General features: G+C 48.4%; 1 protein-coding gene across 13 annotated transcripts in view; it reads right to left on the bottom strand.

Moving 5' to 3' along the window:
- FGFR2 (fibroblast growth factor receptor 2) overlaps positions 1-25,058 on the bottom strand; it is a 121,106-nt gene that overhangs the window by 86,960 nt on the left and 9,088 nt on the right. For 6 of the 13 annotated variants that reach the window (XM_054660537.2, XM_009459347.5, XM_009459348.5 and 3 more), the window contains exon 3: positions 56-322. The exons of the other annotated variants lie outside the window; for them this stretch is intronic. In XM_054660537.2, the coding sequence (XP_054516512.1) occupies positions 56-322 (267 nt within the window). The remainder of the gene's footprint in view (positions 1-55; positions 323-25,058) is intronic. 13 annotated transcript variants of the gene reach the window in all.

Raw genomic sequence — 25,058 nt, forward strand, 5'->3', positions numbered from 1 at the left:
AAATCAGATAATGGCTACAGAGAAGAGAGAGCATAGTGCTGGCGGGCCAACTCACCTGTGACATTCACCATGAAGTACCAAGTTTCACTGTCTACAGTCCTACTGGCAGTACAAGCATAGAGGCCGGAGTCTCTAGGCGTGGCGCCCTTTATCTGCAAGTACTCCCCAATAAGCACTGTCCTATTGTTGGGCCCCAAGTGCACCCCATCCTTAGTCCAACTGATCACGGCGGCATCTTTCAACAGGCAGCGCACCTCTAGCGACTCCCCTGGTGCAGCCACGTACACTTCTGGTTGAGAGATTTGGTATTTGGTTGGTGGCTCTGCAGAAAGGTGGGAGAGAGAAGACGGAGACAGATGGGAAGGAGGGAGAGGAGAGAACGTCCAACAAAGGTCAGTGGAGGCCTGCTTATTCCCAGGAGAAGCTGTTCTTGCTCTGCAAATGGCCCCAGCAGGCATCCACCTCTCCCCAAGCCCCAGGAAGTCAGGAAGTATCTGGAACAGCAACCAGAGGATACCCCCAGAAAATCTGTCCTGACTTAGTTTCCACATCCTATGGGGCTTTAGAAACAAACCAAACCATAGCATGGAAGAATATTCCACAAGAAAATGTTTAAATTGATTGCCAAAGCGTGCTTGCACCGTAATACCTGCAAAAATCTGTTATTGTGGTATGTTTTATTTGTAAGAATGCCGAGTTTTACACATTTGTACGTGAAACGTGACTGTGCGCCACACACACATACACTCTTTATTATTTGTGCTAGATTTGGTCTGTTGCCCCAAGGCCAAGCTTCTTAAAATGAAATGTCTCAAACTCAAGGAAAACTAAGGGATCCCTCTACAAGATTTTTTGCCACCCAGAGTTTTCATGAGCTCTCATGTTCAGATCAGTACTTTGCCGGTTTAGAGACCTAATTCTGTGCTGGGTGAGCTGAGACCTGCTGTTTTCCCAAAATGATAAAAGCCTAGAGGCCTTAACACCAAAAACAAAAGGAGCAAAATGCCCAGACAGCTGCAAGGCAGTCTCCATTGCACTTACAGGGGTCCTGAAATGAAGCCGCTGGGTGCTGTGTGCCCCCGACTCCACACGACAAAGCTGAGTCCCACCCTGCTCACCAACACCCATCACACATGTCCCAGGCTTCTTCTGTAGGGACAGTCCTTCCTCCCTCTCTTCCCTGTCATCCACCCTCCAAGGCCCAAATCAAGCAGGGTCCTCTGTGATGGGAGTCACCTTGCATCAGTCCCCCTGGGCGGAAGTGCCCTGGCTCCCTCCCCCTCCACCATACACCTGCCCACTTTGCCAGCTCATGGGATGCACCATATTCTCATGAACGCATCCCATCTCCCCAAGGAGACACCAAGACCCTAGAGAAAAGGCGTGGGTCTCATGGTTCTCTGTGCTTCCCGCCACCGACCCCATCCTGCTTGGCATACACATGGCCATGTCAAACAAGGTCACAGTTCCCAGATATGCAGCACGGGATTGGACCCACAAGGATCCAACCCACACAACCTCTCCACTGGAGCTGAGAGGACACCATTGGCGTTTATTAATAACAACAGCTGGAGCGGCCAGCTGGGATGGCCACGAGGGCCCAAGATGGAGGCTTTCATCCCTCCAGTGAGAAGTGTGAATGGGACCCAGAGTTCCAGGCCTAGAAAATGCAAAGCTTCCCAGCACTGAGACAGCACAAAATCAGGGCAGGATCAAAGGCAACTGTTTTGCCTAGACACCCCTCAGAAGGACAAATCTCCCACAGGAGATTGAAATCAAGTCAATCTGTCTTTCAGTCCCACTGTGAAAGGAGCAAGGGCCACATGCATCGGGGACAAGAAATCCCCCTCACCACCACCATCAACAGCCACACAGGAGGCCCGGGGCTTCTCAAAGGGGCATCACCAAAGGCATGCATGCCAAGCCCCAGATGCCAACTAGCACGTGAACACAAAGAGAGAATCACAACAAAAGGAGGAAAATAGAAGCTAAATGTAACATGGACAAATGCACCCCAAAGCAAGGAAAGCCCAGCTGACGAGCAGGTTATGTTTCTAACATTTGTTTTCTCACTCAGTAATTATTTATTGCATGTCTACTATACAACAAGCCTATTCTGGAAGCTCCGCAGCAAGAGGAGACAAGATAAAGACCCTGCACTTGTGGAGCGTCCATTATGGTGGGGGTGACAGACAATAAATACAAAATCTACAAAAAATACAGTGTTCTTGCTTAAGCATTAGGAAGAAGGACATGGCAAGGTACGGGCACACACAGCAGTGGCAGAGGAGGGCTGGTCCCTTGGCAGGAGGTGGCGGATGATGGCCCGCGGGCCAAGCCAGCCGCAGCTTGTTTTTGTAAACAAAGCTTTATTGGAACACGGCCATGCCCATTCCTTATTGTCTGGCGCTGCTTTTGTGTGTTACAAGGGCAGAGTTCAGTCATTGCAACAGAAACCCTGTGGCCTGCAAGCCCTACAATATTTGCAGTCTTGCCTTTGCAAAAAGTGTTTCAATCCCTGTTGTATAAGACAATCAGAGAGACTTCTCCAAAGAACAGGCATTTGAGCTGAGAAGTGAAGGACAAAGCGAAGTTTAAAAGATGTTGGGAACTTAGTTTGAAGGCTCTTAGAGCAAGTCTCTCAAGGCTGGTTAAGTCAAAATGCGGCTGAATTGAGTGACTAATAGAAATACTTTAAACTATGGAGACCAAACAGAAAAAAGAAAGGAAGAGAAATATGAGAAGGAGGAGAAGACGGCAGGGATTCAGTCTGGTCCCAAATCTTGGCCCATCTCCCACTCCCAACATCCTAGAGTCACAGATTCACTCAACATGAGAGCTGAAGGGGCCCCAAACGCTATTGGTCCAACCCCTTTGACAGCTGGCTAAGGCAAGGACCAGATGTCCTTTGAGTCCCAGGTCTCCAACAACTCATTGCTGAAACAGCACCCACCATGTTAGAATGAATTTACATTGGATTAGTCTGGGTCATAAAATGATCAATGTCTATTACGACAACATCACATGATCAGCAAGTCACCAGGAATGTTATGGAATGTACTTTCCTCTTAGCCAGAAGTGATCACCAGGGCAGCCGCTGAGCAGAAGCAGCAAAGCTTCCCTCCCTTACAGGGAAGGCACCTGGGACCCACACACCAATCTGCTCCATCCTGACCCTCAGATAAGGTGCAACCATGTCCCTATGTCACGCAGAGGAATGCTCTAAGACTCCATTAGGGGGAAAAAAAGAAAAAAAAAAAAAAGATAAGCAAGGCATTTGCAATTGTGATGCAGAAAAAAATCTCTCTCCCGGCAAAGGAGGAGTTATGATGTATGATTTCCTGTTTTTAAATGAAAGTGTTTTCACTGAGAATCCTTTCCTTCACCTAAAATCAGTAAACCCCAAAATCTTGCTGAAACTGGGGGTATCTGAGCTGCTGGACTACCACGTGCTGTTCTAGAAGGAAGAACAGGGGACAGCAAGGACCTGTGTCTTATTCGGAGCTGGACATGGGAGATGCCTGGTGAAGGGTGCTGCCCTGGACGAGAAGAGGATGAAGCCCTGAGTTCCCACGCCTCTCCATTCCTGCTTAACCTTTTGGCCTGGTGTTCCCCATCTGTTGCAGGGTAAGAGTACCCAAATACTGGTTTATTATTGGTAAGATTCCAATGAGCCAACGAAGACGAACCTGATCATCAACTACAACGTGTCGGGCTAATGACTGTCACTATTACTGTTATTCTTCAAGGCGGAAGATACTTGCCGTGATTTTTTAAGCACCACGATTTTCAGAGGATAATCACAGAACATCTGGGTTTCTTTTTCTTTTCTTTTCTTTTCTTTTTTTTTTTGAGACGGAGTCTTGCTCTGTCACCCAGGCTGGAATCCAGTGGCACGATCTCGGCTCACCGCAACCTCCGCCTCCCAGGTTCAAGCGATTCTCCTGCCTCAGCCTCCCGAGTAGCTGGGATTACAGGCGTGCACCACCACACCCAGCTAACTTTTTTGTATTTTTATGAGAGACAGCGTTTACCATGTTGGCCATGCTGGTCTTGAACTCCTGACCTCGTGATCTGCCCGCCTAGGCCTCCCAAAGTGCTGGGATTATAGGCGTGAGCCACTGCGCCCAGCCAGAACACTTGGATTGCTATCTCCAGATACAAAGTGATTTTACAGGAGTCCCATCTCAATGGACAGTTAAGATGACTTGATGTACTAAAACTGCTTTTGATCCCAGTAAAACCAGATCAAAACTGTCATCTAGATAGCCAAGCTTCAAGGATAGTAAAATATCACCCCCTAAAATACACCAATGAGATAATGATGTTTATCCATAAAAATCAAGCCATCCTGTCTTCAAAGTCTCAAACCAGTAACTGCTGTCTTGGTAAACTGAGAAAGCAAGGACTCCTCCCTCCACCCCTTCAGTGGTCATTTCACAAAGGGCCCATTTTGGGGATCAGCGGTGCCTTTAGTAAACATGCCAGTAATACCCCTGGGTATCCCAGAAGACTCTGCAAGCACATGTTAGGGAGAACGCATGAATAAACACACAAGAAAGAGAGAAAGAGGTTGGGGAGAATAAAAAGAGGAGGATGTAAGTAAGAAGAGAGGCAGGGATGGGGTGGGGCCATACGCTGGGGAGGGGCCAAATGCCACACTGGTAGCCTCCCAGGCCACCCAGTGGCCCCCCAAGCCCAGCCTGCAGGGCCCAGCACACACGACACATATCAAAGACAACCCCGGCCAGGGGGCCAAGAACACAAGCGCCTAACAGCTGGCTCAGTGGAAGCAGCTCTGTCCCTGCCCGTGTCCTTGGGTCCATTTGCCGTCCACAGGGCTTAGCTTCTCTTCTGGGTTTGAATGCTGCAGGTGACCTGACCCGCTGCCCACTCCCTGCAAACATGCACTCCCTGAGCCCTCCATGTTCATCCCCACAGTTGTACTGACCTGGCCCCAGGCTGCGCAGAGCCAGGACAATCAGAGAATCCCCTGTGCCTGCATGTGCAAAGGGGCCTCCCTAACTCTGGTCACCCCCCATGGATGGACAACCTCTCCCTGACTCCACCAGGCTGCACAGCCTGCTCTGTGAAAGAGCAAAGAATTCCCCAGGAAATGTACATAACTCCTTTTGTAGTCATGTGAGCACTTCCTGGATTTACTTTTTCCCATTGCTGTGGCATACTTTTCACCTTTCCTGTGCGAATCCACCAGGGATGCACAGCCCAACATCTCCCTCATCTCCTGCCAAAACGCAATGGGGAGAAGGTTCCAGAAGCCGCCTTGCTATGCACAAATGCTCTTTCAGAGGTTTCCACAGACAGAGAATATGTTTCCATGTATTTTTCACAATATGAATTAAAATTCGAAAAGAAGCAAGCAAGCTTCACAGTAGTATTGGCCAATCTTTGTCACTGTTTCCTAAAATTGGTAAACAAACAAGGCACCAAGTCTCCTTCCTGGGACACAGCTCAACACTCGTTTCTACTGCCGTGGCCACACTACTGCAGCCCTGCTGCATAAAGCTCAGTTGCATCCACGTGAATTTTCTCCCAGAAGTTTCAAATACTTGGGAAGTACCAGCAGCGTGTTAGCAAGCAGCCTTTTTCTTTTTTTTTTTTTTTGAGACGGAGTCTGGCTTTGTCGCCCAGGCTGGAGTGCAGTGGCGCGATCTTGGCTCACTGCAAGCTCCGCCTCCCGGGTTCACGCTATTCACCTGCCTCAGCCTCCTGAGTAGCTGGGACTACAGGAGCCTGCCACCACGCCCGGCTAATTTTTGGTATTTTTTTTTAGTAGATACGGGGTTTCACCATGTTGGCCAGGATGGTCTTGATCTCCTCACCTCGTGATACGCCCACCTCAGCCTCCCAAAGTGCTGGGATTACAGGCGTAAGCCACCGTGCCTGGCCTTTTTTTTTTTTTTTTGAGACGGAGTCTCGCTCTCGCCCAGGCTGGAGTGCAGTGGCGCGATCTCGGCTCACTGCAAGCTCCACCTCCTGGGTTCAAGTGATTCTCCTGCCTCAGCCTCTGGAGTAGTGGGATTACAGGTGCATGCCATCACGCCTGGGAATTTTTTTGTTGTTGTTGTATTTTAGTAGAGACAGGGTTTTACTACGTTGCCCAGCCCAGTCTCAAACTCCTCAGCTCAGGCAATCCACCCGCCTCCGCCTCCCAAAGTGCTAGGATTACAGGTTGCGGTGAGCTGAGCTCACGCCATTGCACTCCAGCCGGGGCAACAAGAGCAAAACTCCATCTCAAAAATAAAAATAAAAAATAAAATTGACTGTTTTGATACTTTAAAAATGAGAGAGACAGGTACTTGTACAGCTAATCAAAAAATAAATGGGCCAGGCACAGCAGGTCATGCCTACAATCCCAGCACTTTGGGAGGTCGAGGTGGGAGAATCACTTGAGGTCAGGAGTTCAAGACCAGCCTAGGGAACATAGTAAGATCCTCTCTCCACAAAAAATGAAAAAAAAAAAAAAAAATGGCCGGGAATGATGATAAACACCTGTAGTCCCAGCTACTCAGGGGGCTGAGGTAGGAAGATCGCTTGAGCCCCAGAGGCTGCACTGAGCTATGATCGCGCCACTGCATTCCTGCCTGGGTGACACAGCGAGACGAGAACCTGTCTCCAAAAATAAATAAGTAGCCCAGGCACAGTGGCTCATGCCTGTAATTTCAGCACTTTGGGAGACCAAAGCAAGTGGATCACCTGAGATCAGAAGTTCGAGACCAGCCTCACCAACATGGTGAAACCCATCTCTATTAAATATAAAAAATTAGCTGGGCGTGGTGGCATGTGCCTGTAATCCCAGCTATTTGGGAGGCTGAGGCAGAGGAGAATCGTTTAACCCGGGAGGTGGAGGTTGCAGTGAGCCGAGACCATGCCACTGCACTCCAGCCTGGGCGACATGAGTGAAACTGTCTCAAACAAAAAAACAAACAAATAAATAAATAGTATGAATAACAACAGGCATCTGCACATCAGCTGTGAGTAATTCCTGCCTTGACCTGGCCTTCCTTCCCTAAGAAAACCATCCTGTTATTCCTTGGGGGCTCATAGGACCTCTGACTGGGGAGAGAAAGAAACTGAGGCAGGGGCTGCCTGACTCTCCGAGCCCCTCAGCAGACCATTTGACATCACACGGAGTGCCACTAGCCACAAGCTGCATGAATTTACCTCTCTATAAGTAAACAGAGAGAAAAAAATCCTCGCTGTATGTGAAGATAGCCCCAGGAGGGGGAAATCTTGTAAAAGTCAAAAAAGGCTGTGACTTATGTGACTTCACTGCACACATCCAGCTGGACTTCTCACCCATCTCAGCGGGAGGGTTGTCTTGAGACAGTTGAAACAGCAAAAGGGTTTGGAAACGGTAAGCTATTTCAGGTAACACTTTACGTTGCCAAACCAGCGATAGCAGCACTTCAGACTGTCACTTTTTATAATGTTTGCCTATAAACTTTTCCCGTGTGGTTTTTGAAATGGCGCCCAAATGCAAACAGAGAACAGATGGGAAACCTGAGTCTTGCCCCGTCCAATCACTTCACGGAGAATGGACGACAGATTTAAACTGTTAAGGAAGAAAAAAGCAGTTTCTACCAACGGCACAGCTCCCTCCATTACTTTTCACAAATTAAGCCTTTTCTGGGGTTTCCCAGGGATGGTGTCTTTTCCAACGTCTAGATCATCCTAGTTCCAAGGATGCGGTGGGGTCGTCCTGGAACCCATCCCACTGAGGTTTCTCCCTCCTCCAAAGTCAGAGGTGTCCAATCCCTAAACACATTCCTCCAGGAAGAAGAAAGAGAGAAAGAAATCCCTGAACAGACTCCTCTGGAAGAGACAGAAGGATGAAAGAGAGGGAGAGGGGGAAAAAGGAGAGGAGAGACGGAGACAAGGAAAAGGAAGGGAGAGAAACGGAGGGAGAGGAAAGAAGAGGAAGGCAAAAGAGAGGGGAAGGGGAGAGGAGAAAGAGGGAGGGGGCAGAGAGAAGAGGCAGGTTAGGAGCACACCCGGGAGGCATGTCCTGTCAGGGTTGCGGGTTGCAGGAAGAAACCCGTTTGTACCTGGAGGCACAGCTGGGACTCCCACAAGCACTGTAACAGGAGCACTGCGGGAAGGGTAGTAAAATGGCCTTCGGTTCCCGGTGCCCTCCCACACCTCCTGCCACCTTGTACAGAGTAAATGTCATGGCTGTAGGGCTGTAGGGCTGCCAGTGTCTCTACGGAAGAAACACAGTCCGGCTGCAAATGTCGCTACATAGTCACTGCACACAAAGCACATGGCAAGTAAGTGGCCGCCACTGTCCTCCCTGGTCCAGTAACCCCCAACTGGCCCTCTTAGTCTGGAAGATGTCCTGTAGTGGCCACGCCCAGTCCCAGCAAGAAGTCTTCACTGGTCAATACCCAATTCTCTGTCCATAGGAAAAGAAGAGAGATTTCTGCAAGATAGGGTTTCTGGAAGAGCCCAGCCCCCTCTTTCCTATGGCACAATCTGGGTATCACTGGCATCAGAACTTATCAGCAGAAAGAAATAAAGGCAATGGAGGCCAGGTGCGGTGGCTCATGTCTGTAATACCAGCACTTTGGGAGGCCCAGGCAGGTGGATTACTTGAGGTCAGGAGTTCGAGACCGGCCTGGCCAACAAGAGGAAACCCCGTCTCTACTAAAAACACAAAAATTAGATGGGCATGGTGGTGTGTGCCTGTAGTCCCAGCTACACGGGAAGCTGAGGCAGGAGAATTGCTTGAATCCGGGAGGCGGGGGTTGCAGTGAGCCCAGATCGCGCCACTGCACTCCAGCCTGGGTGACAGAACTAAACTCCATCTCAAAAATAATAATAATAATAATTAAATTAAAAAATAAAGGCAATGGAGTCCCGCCATTGAAGTCAGAACCAACCACCTTTGCGTGCCCTGCCATGAGGGCTGTGTACACAGCAACGAAGACAGCCTGCTGCAGCCCAGACATCCTCAAAGCCTCCCCTCTGCAAGAGCCGACTTGCAAGAAGACCAAATTCCTCACATCAAACAGAGACCTTATAAGGCATAGGTACTACGTGTTCTTTAAGGGGGCGAGGAAGGGACAAATACTCCGCACAATATAAAGGTGAAAGTTCTCTACCTCGAGAAATACTGCCAACATAAAAACGGAGAACAAAAAGAAGTCAAAGCAACAAACAACAGATAAGTACGCAGGCTGAAAGGGTGCAGTCCTCTCTTTCTAACCAGTTGTCAGGGTGTCTGGTAGACACAAGTCGGGACTGAAACCTCCCTGGTCGCTAACAAGGATGCCGGTAACAACAGCTAACAGCCGCCTCTGCAGCGGTAGCTGGATTTCTCCAGAAACTCCAGACTGGCTCATGTTCCTAGTCATCAGATGGGATCATGGCTAATGTTTCCAATATGGTAACCATTAAAAATTATATATTTAGGCACACCCCTCATATCATTTAAGTCTGCCTTTGAGAAACATGCTGGATGGCTCTTCATGTTTGAAAGAAATTATATTGTTGCCCATGAGAAAATAAAAATGCACACAGAGTAAAGAGCCTAAGAATGCACTTACCGAGGAGTGAGTCACCGTGTCTCCCAATGTCCCCACCCAAAGTGGAAATCCGCACTCCCTGTTTTGTCAGTATCCCTCTCGCTTTTGATCTGATGTTTTCGGCTGTTCATGACAGTGTTCTCCAAAAAAAGATGCACAGAGGGAAGGTTTTCTCTCTGGTCCCAACACGTGTATTAAAGTCATATTTCATGAGTGAAAAATTCCTGATGGACCACTAAGACACAGGTATTGAATCAGTACTGTGTGCATAAACTCCTAGATATGGGCAGCTTTGCTTGCATAAGAACTTCAAAATTGAGTCCTGGCCGAGTGCGGTGGCTCATGCCTGTAATCCCAGCACTTTGGCAGGCCGAGGCAGGTGGATGACCTGAGGTCAGGAGTTCAAGACCAGCCTGGCCAACATGGTGAAACCCCATCTCTACTAAAAATACAAAAATTAAGCCAGGCATGGTGGTGCACGCCTGTAATCCCAGCTACTCGGGAGGCTAAGGCAGGAGAATCGCTTAAACCAGGGAGGCAGAGGTTGCAGTGAGCCGAGATCGTGCCACTGCACTCCAGCCGGGTGACAGAGCGAGACTTCATCTCAAAAAAATAAATAAATAAATAAAAATAATAATAATTTAAAAAAATAAAAGGCCGGGCGCAGTGGCTCACATCTGTAATCCCAGCACTTTGGGAGGCCAAGGAGGGTGGATCACCTGAGGTCAGGAGTTCAAGACCAGCCTGACCAACATGGAGAAACCCCGTCTCTACTAAAAATACAAAATTAGCCGGGCGTGGTGGCACACGCCTGTAATCCCAGCTACTAAGGAGGGTGAGGCAGGAGAATCGCTTGAACCTGGGCAGTGGAGGTTGCCGTGAGCCGAGATCACGCCACTGCCCTCCAACCTGGGCAACAAGAGCGAAACTCCGTCTCAAAAAATAAATAAATAAATAAATCGAGTCTTTTGTTCAGAAAGCATTTCCCAAAGCGACAGGCCATTAGATCATGTAGCGCCCAGGAAATAGATACTTGCGCTACAAGTTATGTTGAAGTCCTGCACGCCCCGGCTTGGATGTACAATGAGGAGTCTGTGTGCCTGGCTGCCTGGCCAGCCCAGCCCGAGCCTCCTACCTTCTGAAAATACACTTGCTGGACATAGCAGAGAAAGCTGGTACATCTCCAGCCCTTCAGGGCTTCTTGGGACACACTGTTCTGGGGAAAACCCTTTCATCAAAACGCATGTGGGGGGCTCACAAGGAGGTGAAGGAGTGAATAGGATGTGCCTGGCCTTTAATGACCCAATCTTAGGGTGAAGAGTGGCCCTACAGAGTTGTCACTCTGTAAAATGAATGCATTGTGATCTCCAGTCCTGAAACTGAACCCTCTGGTCTCAAAACACTTCCATTCCCTGAGTCCTAATGACAGTGCTCAGCCAGAGGCAGCTCTCTTCATCTTACAAAGTAGTAAAGCACCTGTCTCAACAGACAGCTATACCCCAAGCCTCTCATGGTCCCTTAGCAGTAAGGCTATGGCCTCATTTTTGTCCCTTCTCTGGTGACTCTTCAGAAAAGGCTGGGGGTGTTAAAGGTATAGACCAAGGCCGGGCATGGTGGCTCATGCCTGTAATCCCAGAACTTTGGGAAGCTGAGGCAGGTGGATCATTCAAGGTCAGGAGTTCGAGACCAGCCTGGCCAACATGGGGAGACCTCATCTCTATTAAAAATACAAAAATTAGCTGGGCATGGTGGCAGGCGCCTATAGTCCCAGCTACTCGGGAGGCTGAGGCAGGAGAATCGCTTGAACCTGGGAGGCGGAAGTTGCAGTGAGCCGAGATCACGCCACTGTGCTCCAGCCTGGATGACAGAGCGAGACTCCATCTCAAAAAAAAAAATATATATATATATAGAGAGAGAGAGAGAGAGAGAGAGACACCAAACAGACCTGTCACTGACACCGAGACTATGCCACTTACAAATCGTATGACCTTGAGGCAAGTCCTCAGAGCAGGAACAATAATAAATGAGATAGGACACAGAAGGCACCCAGCACAATGTCTGGCACTTACACATCTGCCATCAGAAAGACCTTCCGGCTGAAATCCTCACTCCTCCGCTAAACAGGAAAAAAAGCAAGGCTGCCTAGCCAGGTCTTCTCAGTGTGGAAGGTCAGGAAGTGAGAGAGGAGGGGGCAGGGCTCCTGTTCTATTTCTCAATCCCTAACACAGAGTTGGGGGTTAATTATCTTCGGTTAGCATTCTGCTTCCTGCTGGTGCGTGCATGTGCGTATGTGTTCTTATGGACAGGAATATGTCAAGGAGGACTTCTTGCCTTTCTAGGAAACTTCTCCTTCCCTGCCACCCCTCCTGTATCCATGGATATACCCAGAATTCCACCTCTGGCTCTTCTGGTCCTTTCCTTGCATTCCAGTCTCCTGGGCACCTGTGGCTTTTCCCACCTCCTCCCCGCAGATGCCACTCAAGTCCCTGCTTGTAGGTTCATATTTCCACCTGCCCGGGGAGAGGAAATACATAACCTGGATGTCTGCAGAGGTCGTATCCAAAACAAGCAAGTGACCTTCAACCTCCTCCTCCTCCAGCAGCCTCTTCTCTTACACGATGAAGGGAGTCACACCACTGAACTGCCGCCCAAGCTCCAAGTCGGCCCTGAAGCCTCTCTTTTCCTCTGGCCCTTCCTCTGATCAGTCCCCACACCCCTTCACCTATTAGGCCTATCCCTGATAGAAAGCTTAGCTCTGAAAGAAAGTACAGGCAAAACTGCATCCCACAGGTCTCCTCCAGTCCTCCACAAGACCTCTGCAATGCGCCTAACCCATCACCCATGGTGCGCCCCTTGTAGCCACCGCAGACCCCCAGAGGAATCTTCTGAAAAGCACATGATCTCTACTCTTTTAAAAAGGCACAGACCACTCCAAAGTCAGAGAGAATAAAACCCAAAGAACATCATGCACATTGAGGCTTGGTTGCTCCAAGCCCCACATCCCTCTCTCTGACACTCTGGCTTACCTGTCCACATGGGCACTGTTCCCTCTACCTACAAGCCCACCCAGCTCTGCTGCCTGGCAGGCTCCTATTCAGCCCAGTTCCAACAGCTCCTCCGTGAAAATCCCGATTCCCATTAAGACACTGCACTGCTCCCATCTCGTCCTGTTCAGCCTCTAGCATATGCACAGCCAAAGACAGTCTGCGTCCCCAACCCACTCCACCCAAAAGATGTACGGAGAGGGACTGGAGTAGGGATCAACGCAATGTTTCTCAGACTTTACTGTGCATAAAACCACGTGGTCAGTTTAAGACAGCTTCCTTGCTCCCACTTCCAAAGATGCTGGGTCAGCTGGGCGCTGTGGCTTACGCCTGTAATCCCAGCACTTTGGGAGGCCAAGACAGGTGGGTCACTTGAGGCCAGGAGGTAGAGACCAGCCTGGCCAACATAGTGAAACCCTGTCTCTACTAAAAATGCAAAAATTAGCCAGGTCTGGTGGCAGGAGCCTATAATCCCAGCTACTCGGGAGGCTGAGGCAAGAGAATCACTTGAACTTCGGAGGCAGAGGTTGCAGTGAGCCAAGATTGTGCCATTGCACTCCAGCCTGGACAACAAGAGCAAAAGTCTGTCTCAAAAGGAAAAAACAAAAAAAGATTCTGGGTCAGTAGGCCTGCGGGTGTGGGCTGACATTCTTTATTTCCCACAGGTGAGGCCTGATGCTGCTGGTCCAAGACCCACACTACAAGAAGTTCAGCTCCAGTGTCCAAGGATGAGACTTTGAGACCCGCCTCTGCCAGTAGTGAACGTGTCAGCTTGGACAGCCTCACACCGCTGAGCCTCAGAGTCATGCTTTAGAGAAGAGAAAAACATCTCCAGGGCTGCCTGCTGCAGGGCAAGGTCACCACAAGGACACAATCAAAGGCTGCCTAGGAAGGCCTCTGTATACTTAAAGTGAGGGGCACGTCTGAGAGCAAGCACTCCTCATCCTGGCGGGCGGTTGGAGGTAGGGGGGTGTCCCCATCCTGCAACTCAGCCCTGGCCAGGAGGGCAGTCCTGGGTTCCTGTTTACGGGGTGTAACTGGCCTGCAGATTGCTTTTTCCAACCATGTGAGAGCCTCTATTCGCATTCCTCTGACTTCAAAACAGGTTTTCGTTCAAGTGAACAAATAGGTCTCATCACATATAAGTTACCTAAGTGAGGATTTCTGGAATGTTCCCAGAGACTAAACATCTGAAGATTTTGTGAGATTCATCATTATCAACACCCATGTATGATGCCTGTTTAATTTACAAAGAGGCCTGTGGCTTCTTAAAATACCTTCTACTATTCATCCATCCAACACATTTGAGAGTAGCTGATATTTGCATGTGGGGCACAGTAACACACCACGGAATTCCCTTGAGATGAGAACCCCAGCAGGGCTCAGGAGCCGGGTAACTTACCCTAGCCCCACAGCATGCCGGGAATAACCCTGCAAACACCAAACCATGGGCAAGAGTCCCCACAGCTGTGCCTCACGCAGTCCACAGAGCTAAGGGCCTGCGTTACTGCGAGTTGGGGCGGCTGGCCTGCATTCCAGAGAGCATACCCTAAAGCCTGACTCATTCCAGAAGCAGGTTTTCAGGGACAGTCACCTTGCCACACTTACTGTTACCTGTGGCTCCTAGAAGCTGCTGCTGGGACAAGCTCACCTCCCTGATATTGATGTAAACATTCAATAAATGGTGCATACTCCAGCGGATACGTTTGCCCTGTATGGCCCTGAAAGGTCAGATAGATGTCCAAATCCCGTTTGACATTTTCCCCCAAGCCCATAGAGCAGGCCCTCCCACACTACGCACTTTCTGAATAAAGAAATACTTTTAAAGTGGCCAAGGCTACAAAAGAAAAGGGAAGGTTAAGAGTTATTCCAGGAGGGCAAGGCTGCCTCCTGCTTTCTCAACTCAGGACCTTCTGGGGGTACTGTTTGGCAAGTTGATTTAAAGGGCTCGGCCTTTCTTCTCTCAGCAGGATCTCGGTTCCAACACTCCTTCAGAGTCTGCAGATGTGTCCCCGCCTGATCCCCTCAGCAGCATCCCAGCCATTTGCAAATGAAGCAGCAGCAGCTGGAGACTGGGAAACAGATGGTCTTCCTCATTTGAATGGGTTTGAACGGTCTGCTTGAGGCTCACCAAGTTCAGGCCTGGCCAGCATCGAAACCCGTGCAGAGGCCTGAAGGCACAGAGTTGTGGCCGGGGGAGCCAGCAGCAATCAGCTGAATGGGAATGACCTGGAGGAAAGGTTCCCCACACTGCCTTCGGGTGGGCGGGACACGGTCCCAGCTGGTTTTGCACCGCAGGACCCAAGGAAGGCAGGTTGGAGCCACAGGGATCACTTTTCTCCTGTGTTTTGCAGAGGAAAGAAAATCTCTCCCTCAGGGGATCCTGAGCCAGAGGACTGAAACCCACATTAATTCAGGACATTCCACGTTAAGAGCCGGCGCCACCACAGTTAACCTTTCTTCCCTGCTCCAAACCGCATATTTGCATAGAGGTAAAAGCTTCAAGAAAACAAACAAACTTTGAAGAGTCACTACCTCTCACAATCCTCCAAAGCAGCATTCAGAGGGAAGCTTTAGATCTCAGAAGGGCTGTGCGCGGCTCCCACGAATGTAGGCTTTCTGGGACAGGGCATCCCCCAGGCGAGGCACCTGGGAGGAGGCAGAATCCCATCCTGCCCACACCTGGCCTGACTCCCCTGGCCGCCCTCCGGCCATCTCTCTGCCTCCACATTGACCTGGCAAGAAACTCTGCCAATTAGAGGTAGTAACAGAAAAGAGATAGGAAGCAGGCTGAAACGACCCTCTCAAATACTCTCAAATACGGCCTGGAGGCCGCCGGGATGCCCTTGACCGGCCTCCTCACTCGCCACACCTTCAAGGGCAAGCACCTCACAGGAGGGGAGAAGAGGGGCCTCTGAGCCCAGCTGCACGCATTCACTCAACGGCCTCTGCTCCACCTCCATCAACATCAACAGGTGAAGCCAGCAAGGGACAGCAGAGAGGCTAGGCCCTGGAAAATCACCTCACCGGACAAGGGTCAACCTAGCAGGCAAGGTGGCTGGTACTGATAAGGGTCAACCTTGCAATGCAGGTAGGTTTGCTGGGGAATCCAGGTGGGTGCCACCTCCTTAAGGGGAAGACCAGCCTCAGGTGTGGTGGCTAACACCTGTGATCCCAGCACTCTGGGAGGCCAAGGTGGGAGGATCGCTTGAGTCCAGGAGTTGGAGACCAGGCTGGGCAACAAGTGAGAACCCATCTCTACCAAAAAAAAAAAAAGAAAAAAAGAAAGAAAAAAGAAAAATCAGCCTGCGCCTATAGTCGCAGCTACTCAGAAGGCTAAGGTGGGAAGACCGCTTGAGCCCAGGAGGTCCAGGATGCAGTGAGCTGTGATTGCACCACTGCACTCCAGCCTGGGTGACACAGTGAACAGAGTGAGACCCTGCATTTAAAAAAAAAAAAAAAAAAAAAAAAAAGCAGCAGCAGCAGCAGCTTCATAGTCCCAGTCCCTGGGAACTCCTAAACATGGGGCACATGCCTCCGGCCCATGCTTTTCCTTCACAGAATCTTCACCTTTGACTGGACCTAGCCCTTCATTTTTTATTTTTGTTTATTTATTTTGATTTTATTTTATTTTTTTTTTTATTTTTGAGACAGAGTCTCACCCTGTCGCCCAGGCTGGAATGCAATGGCGTGATCTCAGCTTACTGCAACCTCTGCCTCCCAGGTTCAAAAATTCTCCTGCCTCCGCCCCCCAAGTACCTGGGACTACAGGTGCCTGCCACCACCCCCGGCTAATTTTTGTATTTTTAGTAGAGACCACATTTCACCATGTTGGCCAGGCTAGTCTCAAACTCCTCACCTCATGATCCGCCCACCTCGGCCCCTCAAAGTGCTGGGATTACAGGCGTGAGCCACTGCACCCGGTCCTAGCCCTTCATTTTTGCAATTATTTGACAAGAGCCTGTCTCCCCCACTCAACTGTTTATTGCTTGCTATTCCATCCCCACAGAACCTGGCACATAGTAGGTCTCAAAAATTATTTGGGGAGCAAATGGATGAAAAAACTCAAAGAAACCACAGCAATTACCCTGCAATCTAAAAATCATGTTTATACCATCTTGCCTCTGCCAAGCTCTGAAAGTTGTCATCGCACGGGGAGCTGCAAATTTAAGAGGGAAATTTGCAGCATCTCCTAGTCAAGAACTCTACGGCCAGGTGCGGTGGTTCACACTTGTAATCCCAGCACTTTGGGAGGCTGAGGTGGGTGGATCACCCGAGGTCAAGAGTTCGAGACCAACATGGTGAAACCCCATCTCTACTAAAAATACAATTAGCCGGGCGTGGTGGTGCACATCTGTAATCCCAGCTACTCTAGATGCTGAGGCAGGAGAATCGCTTGAACCCGCGAGGCAGAGGTTGCAGTGATCCAAGATCGCTCCACTGCACTCCAGCCTGGGTGACAGAGCAAGAGACTCTGTCTCACAAAAAAAAAAAAGAAAAGAAAAGAAAAAGAAAAAAAAGAAAAAGGAATTCTACAACTTTCCTCCAAAACTCAACTCCCACTTTGAAATGCCTGGGACCCCTGAGTGTTCTGCAATTGCTGTACAAGTAGCCAAGAACAAAGTTCAGCTGGCTAAACCAGCCTCGATTCACCTCCACATTAGCTGGTACTGGAGTTCACTTTTAATTTTTAAATACCGAACTGATCTTTGCTTGCTTTAAAAATGGGCTCCATTCCCTGGCCTCTTTTTTTCCCCTAAGGACACCCTTCCTGGCCAAGACTGGAAGAAGAGTAGGTGTTTCTGCTTTTGGCCTTTTCATTCTTGGAATTTTTTCTTTTTTGGCTTTCTTAGTCTCTCCTCCTAATCTCTGCAGAAAAATGACATTAGAAGGGTCAGGTAGTCCTTGGTGCTTGTTTCCATGACCACAGTTCGTGGGAGTCCCAGGTACAGGGGTCTGTCTATGCAGGTAGGCCTTGACTTCATACCCAGTCGTAAATCAGAAATTCTGGGAAGAAAAGCTTGACATAATATCAAAGTGGCAACAGCTGAGGGTTAGCAGGCACTAGGACAAACCAGCAGAGGCATCCGGGACAAGGAATAACTGGGGACGGCCTGCTCTGCTGAGATGGCTCATGCATCAACGGGCAACAGAGGCCAGCCCTTCTTGTTATGGACTCCTACGGTGTGGCGCAGCCTGGACCACCAACTGGGACCCAGTCTCCCATTGGTCTCCTTGGCAGCAGTCAGGGTTAGCCTCTTTCCAATAAGTCACATGCCACCAGAAGCCATTCTAGAAGAATCACAAAGTATAATCATTAAACATTTTTATTGTCTGGAATTTTTCTTCAAATGTCTTTCGGAGAATTCGGTATGGATGTGTGAGAAAGAAACAGCATCAACCAGCAGTGTCCCTAACAGGTTTAATAGTCAAACGACAGATTTAGGAAAGAATGAGGGGTCACCACATTCTCCAGCAAAAAAAAAAAAAAATCCTCCTGCTCAGGAAGAAGGGAAATTTTTCTTACACCAACACATTCACCCAAAGACCTGGGCCCACACTCACTAATGATGAGGTCCTGGAGGAGTCACTTGATCCCCAAGAATTTCAGTTACCTTGTCCATAAAATGAGAATAGGAAAACCCAAGATGTTCTGGGTTATTAAGATGAGAGATAATGTACGTTAAAGTACCTAGCACAGAGTCCAACCATGACAGGCACTCAATAAATGGTAGCCAGTTATCATCATCACCATCATCATCATCATCATCTCAAGGAATGGGCTAAAGAAACGTGACCTCATCCATACTGCCCCTACTTCATAGCCTGTCCTACCAAGTAACCTCCATAGGGGTATCATGTGCAAATGCTTGTTCAGCTCCTGTCCACTTCAGTACTGTGGGTCCCATCACAATTTCCTTGAGCTCCCTTCCATGCAGACAAAAATCTCATCTAGGAGTGTTCAGGGGAGGTCACTACAGGCAAACATGGCAAGGATGACCATACCATGTTATGGAGCTCACCTCTCCAGCCTGGCCAAAAGCAGAACACACCACACTGCACCCCACCCCAACCAATCCCATAACCCCTCTCCATCCCACACCCCACCCCAACCAATCCCATAACCCCTCTCCATCCCGCACCCCAACCCAACCGATCCCATAACCCCTCTCCATCCCGCACCCCACCCCAACCGATCCCATAACCCCTCTCCATCCCACACCACCCCAACCGATCCCATAACCCCTCTCCATCCCGCACCCCACCCAAACGATCCCATAACTCCTCTCCATCCCGCACCCCACCCCAACCGATCCCATAACCCCTCTCCATCCCGCACCCCAACCCAACCAATCCCATAACCCCTCTCCATCCCGCACCCCACCCCAACCGATCCCATGACCCTCTCCATCCCGCACCCCACCCCAACCGATCCCATAACCCCTCTCCATCCCGCACCACCCCAACCAATCCCATAACCCCTCTCCATCCCGCACCCCACCCCAAACGATCCCATAACCCCTCTCCATCCCACACCCCACCCCAACAGATTCCATAACCCCTCTCCATCCCGCACCCCAACCCAACCAATCCCATAACCCCTCTCCATCCCGCACCCCACCCCAACCGATCCCATGACCCTCTCCATCCCGCACCCCACCCCAACCGATCCCATAACCCCTCTCCATCCCGCACCACCCCAACCAATCCCATAACCCCTCTCCATCCCACACCCCACCCCAACAGATTCCATAACCCCTCTCCATCCCGCACCCCAACCCAACCAATCCCATAACCCCTCTCCATCCCGCACCCCACCCCAACCGATCCCATGACCCTCTCCATCCCGCACCCCACCCCAACCGATCCCATAACCCCTCTCCATCCCGCACCACCCCAACCAATCCCATAACCCCTCTCCATCCCACACCACCCCAACCGATCCCATAACCCCTCTCCATCCCGCACCCCACCCCAACCGATCCCATAACCCCTCTCCATCCCACACCACCCCAACTGATCCCATAACCCCTCTCCATCCCGCACCCCAACCCAACCAATCCCATAACCCCTCTCCATCCCGCACCCCACCCCAACCGATCCCATAACCCCTCTCCATCCCACACCACCCCAACTGATCCCATAACCCCTCTCCATCCCACACCCCACCCCAACCAATCCCATAACCCCTCTCCATCCCGCACCCCACCCCAACAGATTCCATAACCCCTCTCCATCCCGCACCCCAACCCAACCGATCCCATAACCCCTCTCCATCCCGCACCCCACCCCAAACGATCCCATAACCCCTCTCCATCCCACACCACCCCAACCGATCCCATAACCCCTCTCCATCCCACACCACCCCAACTGATCCCATAACCCCTCTCCATCCCACACCACCCCAACTGATCCCATAACCCCTCTCCATCCCACACCACCCCAACTGATCCCATAACCCCTCTCCATCCCGCACCCCACCCCAACCGATCCCATAACCCCTCTCCATCCCGCACCACCCCAACCGATCCCATAACCCCTCTCCATCCCACACCACCCCAACTGATCCCATAACCCCTCTCCATCCCACACCACCCCAACTGATCCCATAACCCCTCACCATCCCGCACCCCACCCCAACCGATCCCATAACCCCTCTCCATCCCACACCACCCCAACCGATCCCATAACCCCTCTCCATCCCACACCACCCCAACTGATCCCATAACCCCTCTCCATCCCGCACCCCACCCCAACCGATCCCATAACCCCTCTCCATCCCACACCACCCCAACCGATCCCATAACCCCTCTCCATCCCGCACCCCACCCAACCGATCCCATAACCCCTCTCCATCCCACGCCCCACCCCAACCGATCCCATAACCCCTCTCCATCCCACACCACCCCAACTGATCCCATAACCCCTCTCCATCCCGCACCCCACCCCAACCGATCCCATGACCCTCTCCATCCCGCACCACCCCAACCGATCCCATAACCCCTCTCCATCCCGCATCCCACCCCAACTGATTCCATAACCCCTCTCCAATGTTCTTCACCGGGCCTAATGGCAATGTGGCAGAGTATTTTGTATTTTGAAGCTTCAAACAGAAAACTCTTTTGCCAAAATACATTGTTCCTCATGAAGTATGTGTCTGCTGTTATTATTACAGAGCTGCAACTGACTTTTTTCAACAGAGGGGAAAAAAAATGTCAACCTTGAACCATTTGGACTGCAAGCAGCAGGATGATCCCATTTCTAAAATCCATGGGACTTGCAAAAGCCCAAGATAATAAAAAGGGTTGGACAAATCCAGGGCCTAGAGCCAGTTTTACATTTTAATTAATGTAAATGCTTCTCATCAGACAATTATCACTATACACTGTAGAGTAAACATCTTATTGGTCCAGGAAATATTGGTAATATTGTAGAGTAAACATCTTATTGGTCCAGGAAATGTTGACAGGAAGTGGGACAGGGAAGAAATCAGCATTTAATGAACACCTACTCTGGGCCAGGAAATTCAGTAGGGGCTTTACATTTCATTTGCATTTAATCTGCACATTCACCCTTCAAGATAGATACTATCTCTGAGGCTCAGAGAGGTTATCTAACTTTTCTGAAATCACAGCATCAGTAGATAGTAGAGAGATTCAAACCTACCTCCCAAGGTCAAGTTCCCTCTGTTAGTTTATGTCTCCAGAAAGCATACCACATGCCATCCAAAATGATTTTATTCAATTCTATTTTTAAGAATGGCTGATACAGAATTTAGATTAAATGCATAGAAGATTCTTGTTCTTTTAAAAATTTGAGTGGTTTTAAATTTGAAACACTTATAAATGTCCACGATATATATTCAGTTGTGCGTCTATTGCAGCCAGGTAGAAATGCAACATGCATTGGTGGAAATCCAGGAGGCTTAGCAGGACAAGAAGGCTCCTTAAGGCAGCCACACATCTTTGGGGGCAATCCCACTGTCAACTGACAATCTGAACTTTAAGGGTGTTCAAAGAGTTTAAAACCTAAACTTAACCATTGCAATGATCTTGACATTCATTTTATAGCACAGCCCCCTGAGCACATACACACACCACAGATACACACAGTTGGCCTTTTCAATGTCTGGATACTTTTAAAATATTACAACTGGTCACTATGGAAAATTTAACAGTAAACTGTCAGGTATACAAATGGGTCACATATAGTAATATAGGAGCTCAAGGGTTCGAAAATAATCACGACAATTGATATAGAGTTTATTAACGTTAGAGCTCAGAATTGAGTTCTCTCCAAGAAAGGTGCTACATAAATCATACAAATAAACACATCCCTTGTTCTCGTTCCTGAATCTATCAGCATTTTCCTTGTAAGCTATTTTTAGCCTCCTCATAAAACACATTCAGCATAACCTGAAACTCTATATGTGTGCATTCCATTCTGAAATGAATTGGAATTTACCATTCTTTAGTTAGACAAGGGGTTAAAGGAAAGAATATACAACAGCTTAGCCCCCTGACTTGGTACTGTCAAAAAGAATCAGAAGTTTTTGAGAGTGGCATGATGTGGCCAAAGTCCACAATGGCGCAGAATTACTTACAGTATTCCAAAGTGGAGTAAATTACACATTCAGCATCTGAAAGCTCTTCCATGGTACCGGTTTCCCAAAACCAAAATTACTGAAAATCTAAAGCACGCCTATTTTACTTGACACACACTCTTCAAGGATGGCCATGGCTTGTCCCAATGATTCATACTTGTGTATAAATATTTAAATGGTAAGAGCTTGAAGTTATATAAATAGAAATCAGCTACCACATACAAATCACAGTGAGGAAAGAGAAACTTGTAAAAAGTGTGACTTTTGTCTATTACAGAAGAAGACATCTTCAAGACGTGAAGGACCACCACAATGACCTGTCCAGCATCTTGTTCAATCAGACCTCTCCTTAAAAGAACTTAGCCTCTGAATAGCCAAGGCAATCCTAAGCAAAAATAACAAAGCTGCGGGCATCACATTACCTTACTTCAAACTATACTGTGGGGCTACGGTAACCAAAACAGCATGGTACTGGTATAAAAACAGGCACGTAGACCAATGGAACAGAATAGAGAGCCCAGAAATAAGGCCACACACCTACCGCACACCTACGACCATCTGATCTTCGACAAAACTGATGAAAACAAGCAATGGGGAAAAGAATCCCTATTCAATAAATGGTGCTGGGATAACTGGCTAGCCACATGCAGAAGATTGAAGCTGACCCCTTCCTTATACCATATACAAAAAATCACCTCAAGATGGAAGAAAGACTTAAATGTCAAATCCAAAACTATAAAACCCCGGAAGACAACTTAGGCAATATACCATCCTGGACATAGGAATGGGCAAAGATTTCATGACAAAGACATCAAAAGCAATTGCAACAAAAGCAAAAATTGACAAATGGGATCTAATTAAACTTAAGAGCTTCTGCACAGCAAAAGAAACTATCAACAGAGTAAATAGACAACCTACATAATGGGATAAAATATTTGTAAACTATGCATCTAACAAAGATCTAATGTCCAGCATCTATAAGGAACTTAAATTTACAAGAGAAAAACAAATAACCACATAAAAAGTAGACAAAGGACATGAACAGACACTTTTCAAAAGAAGACATATATACGTCCCACCAGCATATGAAAAAAAAAGCTCATCACTAGAGAAATGCAAATCAAAACCATGATGAGATACCATCTCACACAAGTCAGAATGGCTATTAATAAAACGTCAAAAAATAATAGATGCTGGTGAGATTGCAGAGAAAAGGAAACACTTATATACTATTAGTAGGAGTGCAAATTAGCCCAATAATTGTGGAAAGCCGTGTGGCGATTACTCAAAGAGGTAAAAGCAGAACTACCATTCGACCCAGCAATCCCATTACTGGGTATATACCCAGAGGAATATAAATCATTCTACCATAAAGACACATGCACACAAATGTTCATTGCAGCACTATTCACAATAGCAAAGATATGGAATCTACCTAAATGCTCATCAATAACAGATTGGATAAAGAAAATGTAGTACATATACAACATAGAATACTATGCAGCCATAAAAAAGAGCAAGATCATGTCTTTTGCAAGAACATGGATGGAACTAGAGGCCATTATCCTTAGCAACAAACCAAATACAGAAAACCAAATACTGCATATTCTCATTTATAAGTGGGAGCTAAATGATGAAAACTCATGAACACAGAGAAAAGAACAACAGACACTGAGGTCTACTTGAGGGTGGAGGGTGGGTGGGAGGAGAGAGAGGAGCAGAAAAAATAGCTATTGGGTACTGGGCTTAATACCTGGGTGATGAAACAATCTGTACAATGAACCCCCATGACACGAGTTTACCTATATAACAAACCATCACATGTACCCCCAAACCTAAAATAAAAGCTAAATTTAAAAAAAAAAGAACTTGGCCTCAAGTTCTTGACCACACTACACTAAGAAGGCAAGTCAGGGAGGAAGATGGTGTGGTAAAGATGGGGTATGATTAGCAACACCAAGCATTTCAATGCTAGGAAAGCTAAAAAAAGTAGAGCCATCTCTAAATCTCATGGGATACAGCAAAAATCTCTAAATCATATGGGATACAGCAAAAAGATGGAAAAAATGCAAAACTTAAGGCTAGGACAGGTGTGGTGGCTCACACTTGTAATCCCAGCACTTTGGGAGGCCAAGGCTGGAGGATCACTTGAGGCCAGGAGTTGGAGACCAGCCTGAGCAACATGGCGAAACCCCATATCTATGAAATATTTTTAAAAATTATCCAGGCCTGTAGTCCCAGCTACTCAGGAGGTTGGAGGACCCCTTCAGCCCACGAGTCCGAGGGTACAGTGAGCCAAGTTTGACAATGCAGTGAGGGTACAATTGCACCATTATACTCCAGCCTGGGTGGCAGATCAAGACTCCGTCTCAAAAAACAAAAACAAACAAAAAACCAAAGGCTAAAATCATCTCTCAAGGAAAAAAAAATAGAGACCATAAGCATTTTGCACAGTTGCATAAAACCTACTGGATCAGAATTATCTGTGGAATAGCCTAAAAAACTTCCAAAAAATAATTTCTGAACTGCCTACAGAGATGTCCCCCTGCCGAGAATCGGACCAGTACAGTGGAGAGTAGCACACCAGCTGTATTTCCTACCTAGCTTAACAGCCAGGCACCCAAAAATCAATTTCCCATGTTTTCCTTTAATGACTAAAATTAGCTTCCATGGAAATGTAAGGGTAAGCTAGATTAGACGGAGTTTTTAACAATTACCCTGGCTAAACAAACACCTAAACAACAGTCTGCAAACTGGAAGACTAGTGGATACATTTTATTGAAACTACGAACATTAAACAAAACACTTCCAGTTTAAACACGACCCCAGTTATTTCATAGCCATGTAATTATTTGTTAAGTC

This window comes from Pan troglodytes, chromosome 8 (genome assembly GCF_028858775.2).
Source record: "Pan troglodytes isolate AG18354 chromosome 8, NHGRI_mPanTro3-v2.0_pri, whole genome shotgun sequence".
Classification (NCBI taxonomy): Eukaryota; Metazoa; Chordata; class Mammalia; order Primates; family Hominidae; genus Pan; species Pan troglodytes.